The sequence below is a fragment of the Cheilinus undulatus genome, linkage group 6 (assembly GCF_018320785.1).
Source record: "Cheilinus undulatus linkage group 6, ASM1832078v1, whole genome shotgun sequence".
Lineage (NCBI taxonomy): Eukaryota > Metazoa > Chordata > Actinopteri > Labriformes > Labridae > Cheilinus > Cheilinus undulatus.
In genome coordinates, this window is record NC_054870.1 from 27,366,971 (window position 1) to 27,390,783 (window position 23,813).

Genomic DNA, 23,813 nt, shown 5'->3' on the forward strand with positions numbered 1-23,813 from the left:
GACATCATGTAGCATAATCTTTCTTTCTTTCTTGTGTCATGTCTTTTATAGGCTTGTTTTTTTGTTTATGCTTGTCTCTTTTTTTTATTGTCTCTGGAACAGAAAGTGAATGTCTTTTAGGTTCTTTGGGAATCAACGCAATTTACATTCAAGGTACTTTTCTTCGGAGCCAAATTGACAAACAAAATGCGGCCTGTCTGCTTAACTTATCTGGTTATAAAATTATACCCATGTCTTTATTCTTTTGTTGCTCGGAGTACAAGCAGGGATTGCAGGGTTGGTTGTCACACAGGGTGGTTGTTACACTCATTATATTTCCCCATCAGAGGGTGCTGTCTCCCAAAATTTGGTATGGAAATTTCCAGATTTGGAATAAGAGCTACCTACATAGTAGGGATGCACCGAAATGAAAATTCTTGGCCGAAACGGAAAACCGAAAATGAGGAAACCAACGCCGAAAACTGAAACACTGAAAGAAATTATTATGCCAATTATTAGTACCATTGCATTTATGGCTATGACTGTGTACTAACTTCACTAAAACCAATTGCAACTGCAAAAATTAATATTAATGCTTCAAAGAATAAATCAATTACAAAATTATGTAAATATTTATTAAGCATGTCATTCCAACAATACAAAGTATAAAATAAAATAAAATACAAAATAAAATGTTTAACTTGACCCCACTCATGTATACATTAAATCAGTGGTTCTCAACCTTTTATCAATCATGTACCCCCTGTGAAGTATTTTCTCAGCCAAGTACCCCCTAAACAGCGCAAAGCTTTTTGGCCAAAAAGAAAGACATTAAAGAGTGCTGTGACAGCCGTCTGATTTATCAAACTTTGTAACTGATAAACACTTTCAAATTACAAATATTAGATTTTTTTTTCATTCTAAATATTAAAAATACATGACTAAAATCATGGCACATCTTCTCATCTCTAAATGTGGAAAATTAGTGTAGCTATTGAAAACAGTGACTGGAAAGGCTTTAAACCCAGAGTGTGCAAAACTGTGCTCGGCTGCAGTGGTCTCTCTGGAACAATTTGGAAATAAAAACATAGAGCTAGAAAGAACTAAAAACCTGAATACAGTGAATTGACAGACATGTGCCAGTGTGGGTCAAACCATCCTGCCATGGGGGAGACTCAGGGGGTTTTAGGGTGATTAAATTTAAGAGCATACAAAATATTAACTCCAGTTTATAAACTTAAGGTCTTTACACTCTATACGCAATTTTTTCATGCAAATTATTTACACAAAATATTTACATTTAGAACCTGTAGCAAGTCAAAGCAAGCTTCCTCACCTGCAACATCATTTCGCAGTGCGACATTGCTGTGGATATTTAAGTAGCGCATTTGCGCTCATGTGGACATGTCGGGCTGCCTGTTGCCTGTCTCCCTCTCTACCAGGCTAAAAAAAAAAAAAGAGGCAAAAACACAAGCACTGATACAGACAGATATGAGGAGATATCAAACATCAGGTGGTGTTGACGAGGAGGACGTTTTTGTTCCTCTGTCTACCTTAAAAATCGGCACCACCACCACGTGCGCTCGTTGGAGCGAAACTCACACAGCTGGAACTGTTTCTAAACTAACGGGACTTTATTGAAGTATTTACCAACACAGTCTCCTCTGACCTCAGACATACGACTTATATAAGCTCCAGATCAGGTGAGCCAGTGTGTGTGCTGTGGAGAGAGTTAACTCCTCTCACCGCGAGCCTCAGCTGTGCAATATTATAGCTCTTATTGATCATATTTCACATAGAATGAATGAAAAGTCAGTCCCTCCTCATACAAACTTGGCTGGCACAATGAATGAAACCGTGAAAAAAAACGGCACTGACAGCCTGGCTGTGCGTAAAAGTGCCGCCGCGTTACGCACGGAGTGAAGGACAGAGAGGGACAAACCTCCTTTTATCTTCCGCTTCAAAAAATATTACTGTTTATCAGAGGACAGAGAAAACACACCGCAGACGTTCGCAACACGAATGTGATTTTAGAATGTACGTAATATACTTGCAAAAGTGTGTCGCTCCTGACGTGCAAGGAAAGGCGCTATTTTTCTTAAATAGCCGGCATGTATTTTAAAATCTCGCATACCCCCTGGAGTGCCTTCACGTACGTGTACCCCTATTTGAGAACCACTGACCCAGGCGTGTGCTGGCCGCGGTTTTTGCTTGCGTCATCACAGCATCGTGTTTCGACCTTGTTGTTTCGGTGATAAAGTCTGAAAACCGAAAATGCACTTTTGGGCCATTTTCGGCCAAAAATTTTCGGTGGCCGAATTTTCGGTGCATCCCTACTACATAGTCCTCTTTGGAGTAGAAAACCTGAACTTGAGGTGAGAGGACTTTTGTGTTTTTTGATGTCAAATTATAAATATTTAGCTCCTCAGTATTTTTCTTCTAGGCTTTTACTCAAAAGGTTTGTAACTAAACAACTCTTACCCTTAAAAAGTGGGAAGGGAAAGCTATAATATAAATTGTTGTTAGCTAGCTTACTATTTGACAGAAAGTTGTTAGCCTTGTTGCTAGCAAGAAATTCCAGTTGGGGTTGGTCGTCACATTCTTTTTGGGGTTGGTTGTCACAGCTGTTCAGGGGAGGTGTGGGAAAACTGTTGGATGTGCAACCAGTGGGCTTACAAGCTCTGCTTAAATTGGAGTGCATAGACCCTACATTTTCCATCACTGTAACTCAGATAGTGAATGCTAGATAGCCTAGTTAAGTAGGCTATTATTGTTAGGTCTATCTGTCCTTTATGCTGCTTTAGGCATAGATCTGCCGCCTTTTTTAAAGCTTTTTCCCTTTAAAATAACATTGTGATAAACAACCCCCTAGTGTGTGACAACCATCCCTGTGATAGGTTTGGTTGCCACAGTGGGTCAGAGTGCCTTTGATAGTTGATTACCTCTTTGTCACTATATGTTGGAAAATGAGAGGGATAAAAATTTCAAGCCAACAACTTAAGCTTCAGTTTAATGTAGGAATGACTATTGAAAGGTGTTTTGATGATGAGTAATTGACACTGGAGTAAGAAGTGTGACAACCAACCCCATTTGCCCCTAATGTACTCTTTAATGCTAAACAGCAAAGATGAAAAGTTAGGATTTGTCTAGTAGAAGTGGTGTGTAGATGGTTTGTGACAAATTCAGCACTTTGTTTACTTAGAGAGCTGGGAGTGCAGCGAAAGACAGTTTAGGAGATGTCATATAAAGCAGTTAAGGCCAGTCTGTGGATTTGGACCAGGAGGAATTAATCTGGCTGGGGGCCATGAATAATGGGTGATGGCTGTAATTATGAGTCATGCTAGAGTAGGTAGAAAGGGAAGGTAGAGTCAGCCTACTCTGGCAGGGGTGAGTGCCAGCCCCAGTCAAGGCACGTCTCCCCAGCTCTGCTTCTCCCACCCTTTTGCTAAGCCTGGGTCTTTTTAAAGTAGCAATGCTGTCTGGCCATGTGGTAGAGAAAGATAATGTCTCCATGTTGGCATGATGGGCAATGAGAGCTAGCATGGAGGGGGCTGGCTCTGGGATGCTGGCGATCAGCCCTCTGGAGGTGTCATGGGACTAGTTGGGCAAAACACAGGCAAATGGGGAATCCCACTTGACAACCCCAGTGAAGTGTTGGCTTCTTGCTGCCCTTTAGTCTGCACGGTTGACTTGTGGAGGCAGCCATTAAGGATTTAACTGAGTTTAGGAACTCCTTGTATCCTAGCCAATTTCAAAGAGGCCCTTCTTTTTTTTAATCTGGGGTTTTGTGGGTCAGCAATGAAATTAAATCATTTAGAATCAATGTTGGGTAGGCCTTCATGTACAAATTAAGCTTCAAGAACAGTTTTCACAAACCCCCAAAAAACTGAAAACCCAGATTAATTTTTTAAAGTCGTCTTTGGCCCTGGCTTTGTTTGGTGTTGTGGTCACTCCAAATGTCTCTAAATTTTTTCTCCTAGCAAATCCTTGATTGAAGTTACAACTCAGTTCCCCATCCCTTTCTTAGGTGCACATCTGTGGACAGAGGTGCACATGCACCCCTCTGTTAACAGCAGTTACAATACCTTAGATCCTCTCCTGCAGCTCCCACCTTTATAATGTTTCAGTAAGAATGTCAGATCATATTCACTGAGGTTTTCCTGCAGGTTAATACTCACTCTGCCTCGCACACCTCCACCTTTCTCATGTGAAACAGTCTGTGGTGTGACATTACAGGTGATTTCCTTTTTCTCCTCCCTCACTATCTGTGGCTCTCTTCTGTCTCTGTATCTCTTCACCAGAAATCATAAAACTCAGTCCTAAGTTACGGGAAAGTCTCACTGATTGAAATGTTATTTTTATTGTCTTCAAAATGCCTCTGGCTGTTTTAGGAGTTCTCACAAAGCATCAGACTACAGGTCACATAAAAAGACACATGGGGGGTGCTGTAATGTCTTTTACTTGTATTTCTTCCACTTACTGTCACTGCTACATTATTCAATTTCTCTATTTATTTACTAAAACAATTAATAGTACCATACCCTACCCACATACAAAAATCCCTGAGTTCATTCAAACCAACACTTATAAATTGAGTACAGTTACTGACTGGTGATATACTACATCAAGAACACAGATCATCCATCCATGAAGGGTTCTTGTTGGCCTAATGTATTCATAATTATACATACAGTATATTTTTTCCCAGAATGTGCTTTTATACAAACTTTTTTTTTTTTTTTTTTGGCTGACCGCTAAGGTTAGCCCTACACATGAGTCTGTATGTCCCTGACCGACCGACTGCGTAACTGAGTGAGTGACTATTTTCAGAGCCATACATATAGACTTGCGTTATGGGCGGGTTTAGTTGTACTCAAAGCTGCAGGTAATGGCTGTCTCCACTGCGATGATTACCTGAGATGTAGCTTTTGGATTGTCAGTTTTACTAGAACTGGACCTCATTTCTGTATGAAAGAAAAAAAAACAAACAACACTAAAAGCTTTTCATGATTTGAAAGATGTTTTTGCTCTTCTGCCGACCTGCTTCGGCCTGAATTTGTCACAGTTACAGGGGAAAGGGTTAGTTGTTGTGTGAGTGCTTGTAGACAACACCTGCTGATGGAGTGATGAGCTCGGACGTAGCCACAGCTGCAGTTTTGTCGTAAGTAGACACATTTCTTTATTAAAACAAGGGCAGGGGGCAACACTGAGAGCATTCTGTGACATAAAAGGTGTTTTCCCTCTTCTGCCTCAACATACAATAGGTTTGTGCTTGTTACAGGTGGGTTCTGCTGGTGTATCCAGAGGTTGCTGCCATGGTAGCTATTAGCTCGGGTGTTGATGTATGAAAGCGGCAGTTTAATCGCAACTGTCCACATTTCTTTTTTAAACGAGAGCAAAGAGCCACACTGAAAGCTTGTCTTGGCAGAGAAGACATTTTTGCACATCCCCTGAGCAGCCTTGGACTGGCATTTTATTTATCAAGAAGCTCAGCCATTGACACTCTAAGGCAGCAGTAGCCTGTCAGCACGAGGGTCGAGCATGCGCACAACATCATTTGTCTCTTGGATCAGCTCGTCATGAATGTGACAGACGGAATGGTCCTCCAGTTACCTTTGGAGAATTTTTGGAGAAGTCCTGCCCTTACCATACGCTTCCTATGAGAGCTTTCCCAGATGAATGTCAAATATATTCATGTAATAAATATATTAAACAGTCAATCTGTCAGGTTAGCTGTTTCCTGCTAACAGGGCTTTATGTTTTAAAATTTTGGGATCCTTTAATTCTCAACCCACAGACATAATGGTCAATAATAATGGTCAAATAGGTCTCTCAACAGTCTCTGTCAAAATGTTTGAATGAATTCTTTTGATTTAGCTTGAAGTGCTTTTATCCTGTTATATAAGTAATTTATATGAAATAAGAAACTAATGCTAATTTGCTCGAGTATGCAACAGTGGATTACAACTTTCTAAATGGAGAGTAAGTCCTTTCCCTGGAGTTGGAAATCATTGATGGGGAGAGGAATGTCTTGGTTGATTTGGTCTTGGCATAGCCTGCTTTCAGCCTTAGATAAGCAAAAGAAGATGGATTGATAATTGCAACCAATTCAAATGGATTTCACAGAAGAAACTATTGCATTTATTAGGGATGCATATACCAATACCAGTATCGGTGCTGGTACTAACCCTAAGTGCTGGTACTCATCAAACATTACAGATACTGTACTTGGTACCATTTTAAAGCATGATGTTGACCTCTCATTATGTGAGTATGCTGTCAAAGATGAGGCCATATCTACAGTTTGGTGATATTTTAACATAAATTGGCATGATAAAAGTAGAGAACAATCAAAACTATTCACGAATAAATGGTCAAGTGAAGGGATGAAGAACATCTGATGAAAATCAGAAAATCTTTTGAAATAATTTTAAGAACAGTTATGATATTAGTCGGTTCTCGTATTCGCACTCGTTATCAGTGCATCCCTAGCAGTTATCAATCAGGCAGGGGACGCGATTTGGTTTTGGCTTCTCTTGATAAATGAGAGGTATATTTTAAAAAAGCTAAGAAAAAATGAACATATTATATTTGTATTATTAGAAAATTGAAAGTTGCCTGCTTTATTTATAAGTTCAATTATATATCTTGTCTATGAAAAAAAGTAACTTACAAATAGAATTGTAAAAAATAGATTGAGTGTATTGTTGCTTTGCTAATGGACAGACTTTTTTTCCATATGAGCACTTAGAAACAAAAGTTAAAAAAAATGGATCCATTAGAGATAATGCTGTTTTAAAAAAATAAATTATTAGATAGCTCATCATATTGACTCGAGTTTTAAGAAGATTTAAAGGTATTTCACAAATTGCACCTTATTATTTTCCTCTTTTCAAATGCCTTTTCTATGTTTTAACACTTCTGTATCTATACATCTAGTCTATTGCTAGCATTAGACTTTTGTTAATGATAGTCCATTTAGGTATCTCATTGCACATTTGGTTATGCTTTTTTAGTTGCAAGTACAATACAGCTAGGAAATCATGTGAAACACAGTCACAGCACATACAGTACATTCATGAAAGTTTTTAAAATTTGATGTGACAGGATCATCCTTGTTAATATTATTTCAGAGTTGTTCCATGTATTTACTAGTCTGATGATTGTAAAAACAAAAAGTAGCATGTTTAAGAGATGACACAACACATCTAAAGCTAACAAAATAAAAACTTATCTTCAAAGATGACATGTTGACACAGTGTCCATCTTTGTAATTACTATGAAGAAAAGCATGTCAATCATCTGTGTTTGCACATTTATATTGATGATAGTTTTTAAAAGCTTTTTAATGCCATGCAGGTTGTCTGCTTTTATAGTTTTTTAAAGACAGCAACATGATGTTATAAAAATTCAAGCTCATTCAATCACATGATACCTTGGGTACTTCACTATAATGCATTTGTCCACTTATGTGATCCAAATCTATTAAATTTGAAAAATATATTGAATTTCATAAAAAGAAATCCCAACAATAGTAGTAGTGATAATTTTCTTGTGTTCTTGTTTTGTCTTAATTTCAGTGAAATTATTGAGTGTTTTATAATAAGATAAGGAATTATATCTCATCTCTTAATTCTGATGAATTCAAAACCTAGTTTTTCCCTCATCTCCCTCCCTGTCCTCCTGTGTCCCACTGGCCTGTTCATGCTGACAGAGGAGGCTACGTTTTCTAGCTGTCGTTCTTGTCATCTGTTTACAAGCCAGTGTTTGCTCATGGCTCGATCATGTTACAGGACAACCTCTGCTAGTCTCGGTCATGTTTGCCCCCAGCATGCAAAAACCCGCACTGACATACATGGCTCCACATACAGCACAGCACAGCAGTCGTCTGGTTTGGACTGTCAGCTTATCCTTTAACAGTTGCTGAGGCATCAGTCTCCTGAACTCCAGTCCTGTCCTGCAGCCCACAGGCTTCTGTTAGTCCATGGTAGACAGATAGATCTCACACGATCTTAGATTTGATATTGGCATTTTGTTTTGGTCATTCTGATGAATTCTCTTTAGTTAGAAAATCACTTCATAATGTATGGCCTATCCTCTCTGATTACCTTTCCATAGATTGGCTGCCCTCTCTGCTCCTACTAAAGGAAAATACTCCGGTCCCTTTGGAAAATATGTCATGATTAATGGTAGATGAGAAGTGTGAAAAGTTCATTTGGAGGATCTTGATTGACAATAGGCTGCACAAATAAGAAGACTGTGTGATCTGAAGAGACATTGTTGATGGCCAAACTAAACATTTCCTCTTTCTATTTTCCCTCTGTTCACTCTCTCTCCCCTTCTCTCTCTCTTAATCTCATTTTACTTGCTTCTTGTCAATCAAACAATCCATTTTGTGGTAGAAGTTGCTAACAGACTGCCTTGCTCTTAACGGTTAAAAAATGAGGTCATACCTGTCCTTTTCTTAAAAGAATAAATATAAAGATGAAAACTATTTGGCAAACATGAATAGTCCTGAATAATGTCACCTCATCAGAATTATATCGTTTGAAAATAATTAGAACAAAGTTTGCTATCAGAGGTGTCAAACTCAAGGCCTAGGGGCCAAATCCAGGATGTGTAAAGTTATGAGTCATTTAAACTCATATTTTGAACTTTTTTACTCATGATTTCGAATTTTAGCTCGTATTTTGACCTTTAAAACGTATGATTTGAATTTTATCTTATTTTTTTACCTTTAAAACTCATGATTTTGACTTTCTGCCTTGAAAAATTATTATTTTGACTTTAATTTCATGTTTTGACCTTATGAACGATTAAGTTTTACTATTTATCTCAGATTTTGAGCCTTTTGACTCATCATATTGACTTTTTTACTTAAATCTCAAAAATCATTTATCATCAGTGCTATTTTTTTTTCAGTAGTTCATTACTGGTGAAAATTTGATTGACAGTTCATTGTTAAATGTTGACCCTGTTAGGCTCTCAGGTTAGACCTAAATTCAGAATCTGGCCCCTGCTCTGACACCCCTGCAATAGAATATACTGGGTGGATTTAATTGGCTGAGAAATGTATCGTACAGAGCTGCAACAGCAAAATGGCAGTGGTATGAGCTTTTTTGTAGAAGATTAATTTTATTTTTTAAGATTAATTAAAGGTCATTAAACTCTTAAAACATTAAACATTCCTTCATAAAGCTCTCTCATATGCTTTAGGAAAGGAGGCAGCACTTGCAGAGAGCAGAATTTAATGTGTTGGTTTCTGATCCAGTTCTTAGTATGACATTTCTTTATTTTAATTGTCCATGCATATATGTGTAATACTTTTTTCTGTAGCATGATGTGTCTGCGGGAGCTCTGAAGGCAGCGCTGGATGGTGTGGTGCAGGAGTGTGTGAGCTTTGTGGGTGTGGACATCAATATCTGCTCTGAAATACTAATGAGGTAAATGACACATGCAAGTTTTCTCTCCTGTACACACAGACGTACAACACAAATGCAAATTGTGCAGCAAAGATGAGGAGGGCTGAGACCTCTAACATACTTTCCCTTTTCAGTCACAGCATGGCAAAGCTTCACTCACACATATACAAACACAAACAGCTCACAGACAACCTGGCTGCTTTCTATTGAAACTAATGCTTCAGTCCCTGACCTTTTTACTGCGTTAACTGTAATCAGCAGACACAGTTAGGCAAGGCAGACACAGACACATGGAATTGCGTTTGTACGTATTAAGTTGTTAATAGCTTTGGTAGGGTACAAATTAATACACACAGACTTGTAGTAGATCCAAATAGTATAAAACAAGCTGGCATTAGCTGCAGGGCAGGCATCAGGTCATCTGTTTACCTGTCTGCTCTGCAAGTGGGCTTTTTCCATTCCTGCTAGAAGTCGCCCTGCACACACGCACACACTTAACACTCACAGACGTGTTGATGACTGAGGTATTATGTTGAGTGTTGACACTGCAGCGTGTTTCAGCATGAGTGAGTCACTCTGGATATTAACAGAGTAGGCCTAATTAAGTTTCGAATCACCTCCTTTCTTTGCCCAGCAAAACCTGGATACATTTACTCACCAGATATTTAAATGCCAGGTTAGGATCTGCAAAATCTTCTTTTTCTGGTAATATTTGATGAGAATCTGATGCGCTTCATTTTAACTGCAACCCCATAACATTTGCATCCAAAGTAAAATTGACCTCAGAAATAAACACACAGATTTCCCAGTCCACCAGAAAATGATTTAATAAATGCAGTGAATGATGCTGAATGTTTTCTTTAACACTTGTTCACTCTCATCTTTTAGGCATGTTGCAGGTCTTAATGCTGGCAGAGCAAAGAATATTGCAGAATGGAGAGAGCAGAATGGTCCTTTCATCAACAGGGAGCAACTCAAACTGGTCAAAGGCATGGGGCCAAAGAGCTACCAGCAGTGTGCCGGCTTCATCAGAATTAATCCACAGACTATAGACAGGTATACACACAGGTGCAGACTGTATGTACAGATGCTTTAGCATGCAGAGATGGACAAAAAATAACTTAACGTGCCTCCGATACTAGATACTGGGGGTAATTTGAGGTATTTGGAATCTTTGATACAAAATGTTGTTCGGACATGGTGGCTTTAGATGGGCGCTGGTTTGGCTCATTGGACAGAGCAGGCAGCCATCTGCTGAGGCTGTAGACCTCTGCTCACTGGTCATGGGAACCCCCCCACCCCACACACACACACACACACACACACACACACACACTCACTCTTTCTCCCAATGTTTCCTGTCCCTCTTCAGATGTCCTATCAAAGGCAGAAAAAGCCAAAAGGGTAATCTTAAAAAAGAAATAAATAAATAACCCTAAAAGGAATGGCGACTTTCAGTTTTGAGTTTTTCATGACTTTGAACTAGAGCCCGACCGATATGGGAATTTTGGGACCGACACCGATATTGGGGGCTAAAAAATGCTGATATCCGATATATTGGCCGATAACCGATATATCGGCTGATATATGAAATGAGAACATTGATATACACAGGATATATACTGTACATAAACACAAATTCTTATATTTATATTATCTTTGTTTATTTCACAAAGATGCAACTTAGACAACTTTAAAATGCTGTATAATAGTCTTTTATTAGATAATGGTGGACATGTGAATTAATAAACATTTATCATTGTTTATTCTCTACTCCTGCGTCTCTACTCCTCTAAGCAGTAGAGACGCAAGTGGTTGACTACAACTCCCACAATGCTTTGCATGTCAACAAATATGGCTGCCCACTGAAAAAAGTCAAAGTACATGATCGAAAATGGATTAAAAAAGGATAAAAAGACACTTATTATCGGATGTAACGCTGTGGATTTAATCTCCAAAGACCCCGAAAAGTCACCTAAGTTCCGGGCTTGCTACCACGGCGTTCTTTAGAGCTATGGAGACATCAATTGTAGCAAACGAACGGCAAAATGGTCAGCTTTCAGAGGAAAAAAAGAGTAAGTTTCTATGACTTATGGTTCAAAAGTTATCAATGTTTTTATAAACTGTGTCACGTATTTTTGTATAGGACAGTACTGTCTTCAGAGACTCCAGAAAGTCAGCCAAGTTCCAGGCTCACTAGAAAATGTTCTGTAAGAGCTACAAATGCTTGGAAGACATGATTAGAAATGCACAATGGAGAACTTTCACGGATCCATGCTGTGTGAGCTATAAGGGTTAATATATCGGCTACATATTGACCGATGTTAATTAATCTGTGATACGCTATAATCAGCCCGATTAATCGGGCGGGCTCTACTTTGAACTTAAAGCCTTGTCAACCCATCACTCAGTGAAGATTATTTGCTGATATTGACACAACATAATCTCCGCCGTATCTACATTGTCAGATAATGTCTCACAAAGTAAAATATCAGTATTGTCAGATATGAATATTTCTGTGAATAATTTAAGCATATGCATATTCTTAGCAAATATCGACAGAATGTATTAAAGTGCAAACTATGGAGTTTATGAAGAACCAGTAGACCCAACTTTGATAAAGTCTTTTTTTTTTTTTTCTTCTTTTCATTCTCACTTTTTTTTAAACTTTGAAGTGTGGTCTAATGGCTGAAGTCCTAGGTCTGGACTGCAACCAGTTTGACTTCAACTCCATCTTTGAATATGGAGGAGATTTGTGAAATGTATTGTCAGCAAGGAGAGCTCTAAAATGATGGCTTCATTTCAGATGAAGTGTTGCCCTGGTAATTCTTAACACTTTTTTGAAAATGTATATTTTTAAAGTATTCTGGGGATTTTTTTTTCCTTTATTCAGATAGGGCAGCTTAAAAGTTACAGGAAACATGGAGAGAGAGACTGGGGGCAGCCATGCACCGAACAGCGCCTATATTGTCTATACAGTCAGCAGAACATTTGGCAGGGCATTGCAATGTTTTGTAATGTTCAGCATATTCTGAATAGGTCAGTTATTTAACATACTGCCCCTTAGCTCTTATGTGGAGTCATGTTGGTCTAAAATTATAAATTGAGAAGATATTTTAGTTCAGTCCTCCTTTATTTTAAAATAATGGGACATTTTGTTGACCTCTAATATTATTGATATTGCTCTGGAAATCCTGAGGCTATACTAATGACTTTTTTCCACCAAAACAGTGCAAAAGCCCCACCTCATCCTGCACCAGCAGTGCCAGAGAAACCAGCATCTAAGAAAGGCAGAGGAAAAACTGGTATCAACATACCGACCTCCTTTAACCCCCTGGACCAGACCTGCATACACCCAGAGTCCTACGATGTGGCACAGAGGTAAAACACAAATACAAGAACACACACAGCTGCCAACCCACTGGCCAAAGCATGTTCAGACTAAGATGGAGTTGATTTTGACACTGTGTCATATGGGGCTGGTTATAGTGGAGGAGGACTCTGATTTGATTTGCACAGACATGGGATACAAGAGGGGAGGCGTTGGCTTTGTATGTGCGTATTGCTGTTCTGTTTGACTGTGTGTGTCCTTGTGTGAGAAATGATTGTTAGCACTGCTGATGCTGATATCAAAGACATATTGAACAACTGCTCAGGACTCGTGTGTGCATGTGTGTATGTGTTTTGTGTGAGAGAGAAAAGAGAGAAAGGGAGGGGGCCTCTCTCTCTCTCCTGCAGCTGTAGTCACTCAAATGTGTTTAGTCTACATAAGTTCTGACACTAGTGGCTTTAAGCATCGCTCCCCTCATGTTGATGTGCCTTTAGTGGCCTCTGTGCATGTTGGTGTGTGTGTCTCTGTGCACATACATGTAAAGACAGACTAATGCTGCTCATATGCAGCTTGTTTTTTTTTTCTACTTCAGCTTAATGACAGTTTGGGTTTATGCATGTTCAGGGCTAGATGTAGACTTTAAAGGCTTTTGCAGTAAGGATTGAAAGCCACAAACAATGTTCCCATACCTTATTTTCTTGTTTGTAGTCCTCTCCTTTCATATACAGTCCTTAACCAAACATTTTACACAACTTTCAGTTCTTCTTTGCAGGGATATCTCTCTTCAAACACCTCCCACTCCCTCTTTCATATTGTTGTCATTCTTCCCGGTATTTTTTCTTTTCATCACGTTATAAGTAGGGATGCTTCTAAGTGACCATTTTCAAAGGCGGTTAAACAGGAATATAAATTCAGACTGGTTTAAAGTTAAAAAACACTCTGAAAACAGTGAAATGTGGTTATGACAGCTAGCCTTTACACCTGTATGTAAATGATACCTAACAGGTTTGCTGAGTGTGATTTATCTCCATTTTCTAGATCAAAAAGCCTCTGCCTCTGAAACCAGACTGTTGGTCATGATTTTGTTTTAAAGCAAATTTGACTCCTTGAAAACACATTCAGCATGGTAAATGTACGTTTTAGATTTTGGTTAATTAGAAATAATGCTGTTGTGTTGAGCCTTATAGGTCTCTTTAATAGATAAGAATAATATTAATATATGAATAGTAGTATTTTGTTGAGATTCATTTTTAGTTTAAAATTCACATATTATGCAAAATACACTTTTCAGGCTTCTGTAACAAAAATATGTGTCCCTGGCCCGTCCACAATTCCCCCAAGAACCAGGAACCCCCCCCCCCATGATGTCATGTGGGGAGTTACACCGCCCCCAGGTTTGGTTGACTGTCCCTGTTTGGAAGAAAGCTACGCTGTCTTCTCAGGAGAGCCACATCCATGAAGCCACATCCATTTCCTGAGAGGGCCAGAGTCAGACAGCTTAGTAATATTTAAAGCCACAGACACAGAAACAGCTCATTCTGAGCAGGGCTGAAACAGAGGGGGTTTTAGACATGCAAAAATCCCAAACTGGAGTGTTTTTTCTGCAACAAACTTCACAGACATGTTTTGGGGACCTCTGAGAACAATATAAACTTGTCTTTAAGGGGTTAAATATGTGACCTTTAATAAATCACAGATAACAACTTGTAGTTGATTATGCACGGCTTCTTTACTCTGATGTTTTATGTTGTGACAGCAAAAAAATCTGTTCAGAATCACAACTACATTTTTATAAAGGAATTCCTATTTCAAAATTAGTTTTAAAAATACATTACCCTTACTATTTCCCTGACTGTACAGTAAAGTGGGGAACTTTTAATCCTCTCTATGAAGAGTCTCAAATGTAAAGAGGATTCAATATCAGAACATCTCTGAGATGCCTTGCTGCTCTTCTCACGTCCTCACCTACAGCTGATGAAAACCAGAGGATGATGGGAGGGCTATGGAGGAACACTGTTTGTGTGTCTTTATGGTGTATAAGGAATATCAAGTTCATCACATTAGAGAAACTGGATCCTCCATTACTGCTCACAGCCCACACATCACCCCCTTTTTGTAACCAAATACGACACATGCACACACAAGCAAGAACACAAAGAGACAAAAGCACACACACTTCATTCTCCTTTGTTTAGGAAAAATTTAATGAATGTTGACTAAAAGGAAAATGCACCCTCTGTTAAAGATTGGCTGTAAAATAATTTATTCTTCTTCCTAACCAAATTTTGACAAAGCATGTTTTTGCTTGACACTATGGTCCATCCTATGACATACTGTATATATTGTTACTCAGATGCAACACAAGGCGTCCACTATGGTGAATATTTCTCTGATATGTAACAGTCAGGGCCTAATATTTCCATAATACAAGACAGAGTGGCTTCTCACGGTGAGCCAGGATAAAATCTATATCCTAGCCCACCCAACCATAGCATCACACATACACACATATACAGTCTCACAGTGTTGGTAGTAATTATGTGAGTATGCGCCCAGCAGTGTTGGAGGCCTCTGGACTCCTGGTACCCCTTAAATACTAACATACACTCTTGGAAAAATGAGAAGGGCAACACACTCACACCTGAAAGTAGAGCCTGCCACCAAACCATGTAAGAATGTAAGCTGCTATTGATTCTGCTCTTTTCTCGTTTTCTGTCCACCCATGTGATATTCCATTTTCAATAATAGGGATAGTTATCGCAGATTAACATGCAACACGGCATACCACCATCCCACATCACACCATACCAGGCCATACCGCATCATACCATACCATACCATACCATACCATACCACACCACACCATACCACTCCATATCATACCAGGCCATACCACACCATACCATGCCATGTTATGCCATACCATACCATACCATACCAGGCCATACCACATCATACCATGCCATGTCATGCCATACCATACCATACCATACCATACCACACCATACCATACCAGGCCATACCACACCATACCATGCCATGTTATGCCATACCATACCATACCATACCATACCAGGCCATACCAGGCTATACCACACTATACCAGGCCATGCCATGCCATGCCATGCCATACCAGGCCATACCACACAATACCAGGCCATACCATACCTTACCATACCATACCATACTATATAATAGAATATGATACAATATTGTGCAATATGAAACATACCACATGATACCATATTATAAAATACCAAATGATACCATACAATAAGATACCATACAATACAATTACATAGGATACCATACCATACCACATGATATAATACGATACAATACCGTGCAATATGAAACCTATGTAAACTATGGTTTAATTATTTTTGTGAGCGGTCCATGATGTCCTCTACAAGCCTCTTCAATAATTAATATTTGTATTGTGAAGGTTGACAATTTTTTTGTGATACTTCCTGTGTCTTCTGCTCTTTGTTCACGGTGCTGAGAAAGTCTGTGCCAAAATGCGTTTGCCGTGATCTGCACACTGCCAGGCTTAAATATAAAAAACGGCTAATGATATTTATGAGTGCTGACTTCTTCAGGTTTATTACTTACCTATTACAAGGCAATCATATGACACTCTAATATATAATAGGTTGAGGAGTCTATTGTGCCTTCTAAAAAGAATTTTATTTATTTAATTATTGCTATTTTGTGCCCTTTTTACTCTTGTCATGCTTCAGCCTTTAAGCTGTTTTCATATAGTGGCTAGTATTAGACATGCTAGTTTCTCCTCTGACCAGTTAACTTCCATCCACATTACCCTAAATCATGTCATAGTACCAAAGTGAAGAGTCATGAAGTAATGAAACAGTGAGTCAAACTGCATGAAAATCTGTTTAGTGCACCATAATTTTATTAATATAAATACAGGGCACCAGCTTTACAATAATTGTATCACACAAGCCAAGACAAAAATATATTACGATATCTCTATAGGATAAACTAATGTCTTACTTAACCCATCGGTCCTCTGAGCTTTAGAAGTGTAATGTGGAAATGATTTAAAGCTTTACATCAGTGAGTGACCAAACCTGCCATTCTGACTTTAGTTGTACCATTTAAGTCCTTTTAAAAGTGGAAAGGCCACAGTGTCAGTACATTTATAATTGAATTCAAAGAGTTATAAAATTAGGAAGATTTCAAGAACAATATTATCAAAGCATTTGATTTTTGAAATATTTGGACGGCATATATTAACTAATATCATTCTTTAGTATCTACAGTACTTAACAAATTTATTAGACCACCTGTCATATTTGTCTCAAAGACCATCCAGCATCATGAAGTGCTTTAATGCGGACTCCTTAATTTTCAGTGAGCTCTCCATGTTTTACCATTTTGAACAGGAATGAGGAATTTCAAACGGAATTCACCCAAATTTGAGCCAGCTCACTGGGCTTCTCTGAGAAGTCAGAAATTAATCAAGCATAACATTCAACCACTAAAACTAATTTTTCTGTTCAGGAATGCAAGTAAATAACTATAACTTGACATATTAATCCAGAAATAATAATGTGCTTTACTGTTTTTTCAGTTTTTTTGTAAATCAGTAAATTTGAAAATTCATTGATAACAATAATATTTATATTTTAGCATTAAAAATATCATTTGGGTTAAAGAGCTTCTACATATTGGAGTATTAACCATTGCAGAAAACATAAAAAAATGATTTTGGTGATCACCAATGTTTTTAATTTAGGGCAGCTGTGGCATAAACCTTACTTTGGTTAGGTTTAGGGTGGTCTAATAAATTTGTTAAGCACTGTATATGTACCTTGATGCAGTACAGGAGCCATATTGAAAGGAATCTCCATAATTTTGTCATGCCATACATCAGGAACATAATAACTGACTCAGCACTGAAGGTCTTAGTATCATTTAAAGCTTTTTTTTTCTTTCCAAATTTCCAGTCCAGTGGATGTCTGTAAGGGGTTTAAAGATTGAGATATGAACCTTATGATAGAATTTTTCTGGTCAAACCTTTGTGGGAGATACAATATTTTATACCCCAGTAGGTGCCGAACATGATCTATCTTGTAAAGACTTTTGGTCTATTTTTTGGCATTCTTAATAACATCTGACAGTCAAGAAAAGTACAGAGGGGGAAGATAAATTAAGTGCAGCAAAGGTCTCAGGATGGATCCAAACCATGTGGACTATGTGATATCTGTCTTAGACCTCCTAGGCCACCAGGACACACACAATATTTCTTTTCCTGTTAAGAGATATATGGCTGGAAAACTGAGAAGCTGAGGGAGAAACAGGAGCAAAGATCCTAGTGTTAGACAGGCATCCATTTTGGCCCAAAGGTGCTGTTTCACCACTAAGCCATTTTTGGCACAAACACAACTTCTATTTTACACCGATCCCGCGCGCTGGTGTTGAGGGATTGATTCCGCTCGTCTCCCTCTTTTGGACTGTAGTCTGCGACTTTGCTGGCAGGGGGCCTCTCCGCTCACAGCTGTCTCATACATAGTTTGTACACAAGCCGTGTCCTGTTACATCCGTACTGTCCCTGCTACTGCCAAACAAGCATTTCTGAACAACATTGTGTATGAATCAACTTTGTGTGGGTGTGCGCTCCTGTACGTATGTGTGCATCCACCTGTTCTGTCCATCACTGAGGAGGACAGCTGCGGAGTCTGTGTGGCGTCAGGCTGCCAGTGAGCGACATCCATCACGTACGCTATCCGGCTGGTTAGAACACATGCATAGAGGCGAACACATTCACGTCTATCACTAGCTGTGAGGAGAGCCTACTGTAAATGATATATAAAGTATGCACAATGCTCCCTACACTTTCCATCACCAGTTTGTTACTAAGTCTGTTTAGAGTGTGGACTAGCAAATTAATTTGGATTTAAATTTCAGGCTCTATGAATTAGAAATGGTGCAACTTGACTGACCGTCTAGACATTTTGGAGGTGGGACATCCTCTTAGAGTAAAGTAATAGAAAAGATTTTTCCAAGCAGTTGACCAATGAACAAACAGTCCAACCTTAGCAAAGTGGAGGCAGTTTCATGAGAGAAGGTGTCAGAGCGTTTACAACCCACTGTGGGTTCACCTGATTTAATAGGGGCTGAAATAAATGTGTGTATTTGTGCTTTAAGAACAGAAAACCTCACCTCGGCAGCTCATGATTTGGGGTGTAATTACTCCCACACCTCTCCTGCCCTCCCTTCTTTCCCCTAGCCTCTTCTCAGTTTACCTGCATTAGCTTAGCTTTTCTCTTCCCCCTTAGCTTTTTCCATGTTTTACCTTCTCCTGTCTTTTAGAGTTCCATGTTTCTATCATTGACAAATGAACTATTCCTGGACTCATCACTCTTTCCAGCCTGTTGCCACTTTTTTACTCTACCCTCCCTCCTTCCTTCTTTCTCTCATTCTCTTTTGACTTCATCCCTCTGAACTCCAGGGCCCTGATATATTAACAGTGCACAGGAAATGTCCTAGATTCTGATTTACAAATAAAATGCGGAACAGAAATATTCTTATTTATCAAATATGTGCATACTAGTTGTATACACATTGGTAAGTGATTAGTGTTGGTAAATCACCCCTGTTCCTAAGCTGCACAGTGCTGCACTCTTGATATTATAAAAACCCTTGAATAAACCATAAATGTAACAACAACTTTCAAAAGGTCAAAACTATCTCAACAAATAAACAAGTTAAAAGATCTGTTTTTTAATGTAGGAGGAGATTTACTAACACAGGAAACATGCTGCACTGGAGAAGGCTGTAAATTATGTTTATTCAGGACAAACATGTTCAGAAATCAAGAAGAAGAAAAGGTTTTAAATCAGACTTAGTTAAAAAAGCATACAAAAGGCACCATAGCACACAACTAAGAAATATCTGCCACTGGAGGAGACCAGAAAAACACATAATTTTCACCCGTATTTTCACCATTTTCAGCTCTCTCTCGGATTATTAATCCAGCAGTAAACTCTCTGAACAGAACGAGGTGAACCCAACAGATCAGTGCTCGCTTTTAAAATATGCTGCCTGTGGAGTCCATGGTTTGCCAACATTTATTCACCCAAGAAATCCTCTTTGAGATTTTTTTTTCAACCGTGTCCTGGTCAAGATGGGCATTAGCAGTTAACAAAATTTCAGGCAAACACTGAGTAGTCACACAGAAAAAATAATATATTATACCAAATCAATCACACGATTGTGTCTTAATTAGACCAAGATATACCTTCTGAAACCAGCTATATCTGCCTCTGTTTTGGGCCATTTTACAGTATAGCTAGATTAGCTGTGGTACTACACTTTGAATGCCTGTAGTATTTTTATTTTAAAGGTTTTACACCAATTACGCAACATGTTTGGTTAAAACTCAACTTAAGTACAATCAGTTTTTAGTTCAGAAAACCTGAAACATGCATTGATTGTTCTCATTATTGAATTTGATTATTGTGTGCTGCAACACTCAGTATGCTCTCTGAACATACAGTCCCCTCTAAAATTTCGGAGCGGTGGGACCAATTCCTTAATTTTTGCTGTAGACTGAAAACATTTGTGTTTGACATCAAAAGACAAATATCCTCCTGACTACCAGGTTAAAAAAACGATGTCCAATCATAATTTTTTTTAAATCCTCCTATATTTGTAAGGTAATTAGGATACCGAAAACTTTTTTTTTTTTTTTATAATTTTTGAGATATCATGTGTCCACAACAGTGGACATCGGAATGCCATACATGTGAAACTGAACCTTAATGGCAATCAGTTAGAATATACAAAAGAATATACAAAAAAGTCAACATAAGAATGAGTTGAACATCCACAGAGCTATCATCACTTTTGTTTTGTTTTGTTTTGCTTTGTTGTGCTTATTTGTTATGATGCTTCAAAAAAGCAATTCCCCGAGCCTGTGATGAGGCCCTCTGAGCCTGTGATGGGACCCTCTGAGCCTGTGATGTGGCCCTCTACGGTGTGTCAGTTTGACCCTCTGAGCCTGTGACTCTGTGCCCTTCATGTGGCACTAGGAGCCTGTGGTGTGACCCACAGAGCCCGTGATTTGACCCTCTGAGCCTCTGATTTAGCCCTCTGAGTGTGTGATGTTTCCCTCTGAGCCTGTAATGAGGCTCTCTGAGCCTGTGATGTGGCCCTCTGAGCCTGTGATGTGACCCTCTGAACCTGTTATTTAACCTTCTGAGGCTGTGGTGTGGCCCTTTGAGTTTTTGATGCGACCCTCTGTGCCTGGGATGTGGCTGTCTGAGCCTGTGATGTTGCCCTCTGGGCCTGTGATTTGACCCACTGAGCCTTTGATGAGGCCCTCTGAGCCAGTGAAGTTACCCTCTGAGCCTGTGATGAGGCCCCTCTAGGAAACACAAAGGAATACCTTGCACTTTGTGCACATTACATACAGTATGTTTTGCTCTTGCAGCCGGATCTGCGACATGTTGATGCATGTGTTTCGTCCACCTTGCTCAGTCACCGCATCTTGATCTTTTCCATCAGACAGCTCAATATCTGAGTTTCCATCAACAGTTTGCAGTAAAACTCGTTCTACTTCAAGAATTACTCCCTTTCTTGTCACTTGAAAAAAAGTACAACAAAATGGAGGTAATAGCAACAAATGTTTACTACAGAGTACATTTTTTTAAACACTTGAATACTATGCTAAAATACAGTTAAAATAATTCAGACAATGTTTTAATGTGTTTTTAAGAGATTTATATAAAATATGAAAACAACATTTCAAGCCAAAATTTGCTCGGTAAAAAGTATTATGCATTTACTTTTCTTCTTCCCATAAAATGTGCTTGCACTGATGGACGCCATTGTCCTTGATGAGAAAGAAAAAGGTACCAAAGCCCCACCCCCTCACATTCAATATCATTGAAAAGCCCTAAATGTCCTCTGTAGATGTCAAAAGGAGTTAATTCAGTAGTATGCAGTGGGTGGGATATATTCAGGTTTAGAAATGTCTTCCACAGAGGACAAATTTAAACTACTGGTAGTCAGGAGATCAACATCTTAGCTTTTATTTCCAGGTGTTTATATCTGTATCTGATACAAGACATTGAAGATAGAACTCTTTGTTTGAACCCACTCATTTTTCATGTGAGAAAAAATATTGAAACATGTGACTGACAGGTGTGTTTTGTTGCCCAGGTGTGTCTTATTACTTTGACTGTTCACACAATATACACTGATGAATTTAATGAGAAACTAAACGAAGGGGCTCTTTAAGTTTTGTTATCCGTTATTATCCCAAATGCATCCGACACATTGTTACCAGTTAAAATGGTCACTCATTAAACCGTAACACCAGTGTTTGATGTGAAACAGATGATGAATCATGTTATTTTTCTTGTATTCACTCCAGGTGAATGTGTCGGTATGATGTGAATTCAGGCATATGAACTGTTCCTAAAGTAGGCTACATTCATCCAGTATAGCACAGTAAGCAGATACATCAGGTCAGGCTTCCTCATACCTGGGATTGTAGAAATCATATTTAAACTTTTCTTTGGGGAGAGCAAGACCTGCTTAATTCAAGTCTCCATAGACATTGCAGGCAGTATGTGAGTATATGAGACACAGCATTGTAAACATTACTAACACTAAGGGCTAGCGCTGCTAATGCTAACAGCACAGCTAACGAGCCACACACTTCCTGCTGCATCTGTGTCTGACGGAGGAAATACTTGCAAAGTGTCTGCACTTGGATGTGATAAAGTACATGTAAAAATATCCATTCTTGGAAATTTTGGAATTGATTCAGAATCGTAGAAATTAATATATGTGAATATGATGTGAATCTTTTTTTTTTTTTTTCATTTTTTTCTTTTTTTTCCAGCACCTGTGCTAATGTTTTATCCTTACCAGGATGCTTTAATAACATAAACTGATGTTTACATTCCCACATATCCCCAAAATAAGCTTTCATATATGCTTAATTTTCACACTCTCAAATAAAACTTTCAAACTTTTTATCTGTTTAGATTTCTTGCCCTCATGGGTGGACGGGCAGACCAGATTGGGAGTGCGAGCCTGCGACAGTGTGTGGAGAGCAAGGTTAGGACTCGCAGTGTGGAGGAGCTTGCCAGGACCTTGGATACCTCACCTGAGACCCTTCAACTCATCATAGATGGCCTCACGCAGCCTCCTGGGTTTGACATACGACAAAGTAAGACTCCTGCCACTCACAGCCACACTGAAATACTGAGATCAGCTAAGTTTAGATGTCTTCTGCTAGAACCGAATTAGAGCATGACCATGAATGAGTGAGAATATAAACTTATATAAAGACAATGATACAACATATCCAGCCATGAATACTCACATTTTACATAAGCTTATTTTTCAGTTTTCCCATTGGACATACATTTGTTATCGCTGCATATGTTTTCCTATTTAAATATATGTTCAAACTGAAATATGTCCTTCCTTTGATTCATATAGTTTCATAAACTGCAGATAACTGAAACTTTGCAGTCACAGTAACTTCTTTTTGTCGCTCATTTTTCCTTCATGATTTTCTTTATAGTTCCCTATTGACTTATAGAAACTCAAACTGTTATTTTTCAGTTTCTCTGGTTGGTTTGATAGCTGAAATATACAGACTTTTCTAGTGCATTAATAATAATCGGCATGTCTTGGCATCGTAACTTGATCCGACAGTGCAGTGGCTTCCTCCCAGTAGCCCAACAACACAAGCACTGTGTTTCTGACAGGGTGTGATGGGTTCAACAGACTGCGTTGTTGGACAGAAAATCTTTACCAAGACACAAAATTACACAAAGACCTCTGTTTTTCTACTTATTATTAAACTCTACAGTTCAGACTCTGAAAACAAACACACATTTTGATTCAGCATCTGTTTTCTTGAGGAAAAATATCCCACATCTCTGTCTTCCTTTTTTCTTGACCTACCCTGGGAAAAAAAGTGTCTCAAGTACAGAAAAACTTATTTCAATGCTGTGTTTTGGCAATAAATATAATAAACGGTAATAAAAAAATGCTCCCTTTAACACCATGACCTCAAGAGTTAATCTTCTTGG

The 23,813-nt window shown here is 38.7% G+C and overlaps 1 protein-coding gene across 1 annotated transcript in view; it reads left to right on the top strand.

Moving 5' to 3' along the window:
• Nucleotides 1-23,813, top strand: part of srbd1 (S1 RNA binding domain 1) — a 78,366-nt gene that overhangs the window by 51,475 nt on the left and 3,078 nt on the right. Inside the window, exons 17-20 of the mRNA XM_041788795.1 lie at nt 9,316-9,422; nt 10,290-10,457; nt 12,633-12,782; nt 22,755-22,939. Of these exons, the coding sequence (XP_041644729.1) occupies nt 9,316-9,422; nt 10,290-10,457; nt 12,633-12,782; nt 22,755-22,939 (610 nt within the window). The remainder of the gene's footprint in view (nt 1-9,315; nt 9,423-10,289; nt 10,458-12,632; nt 12,783-22,754; nt 22,940-23,813) is intronic.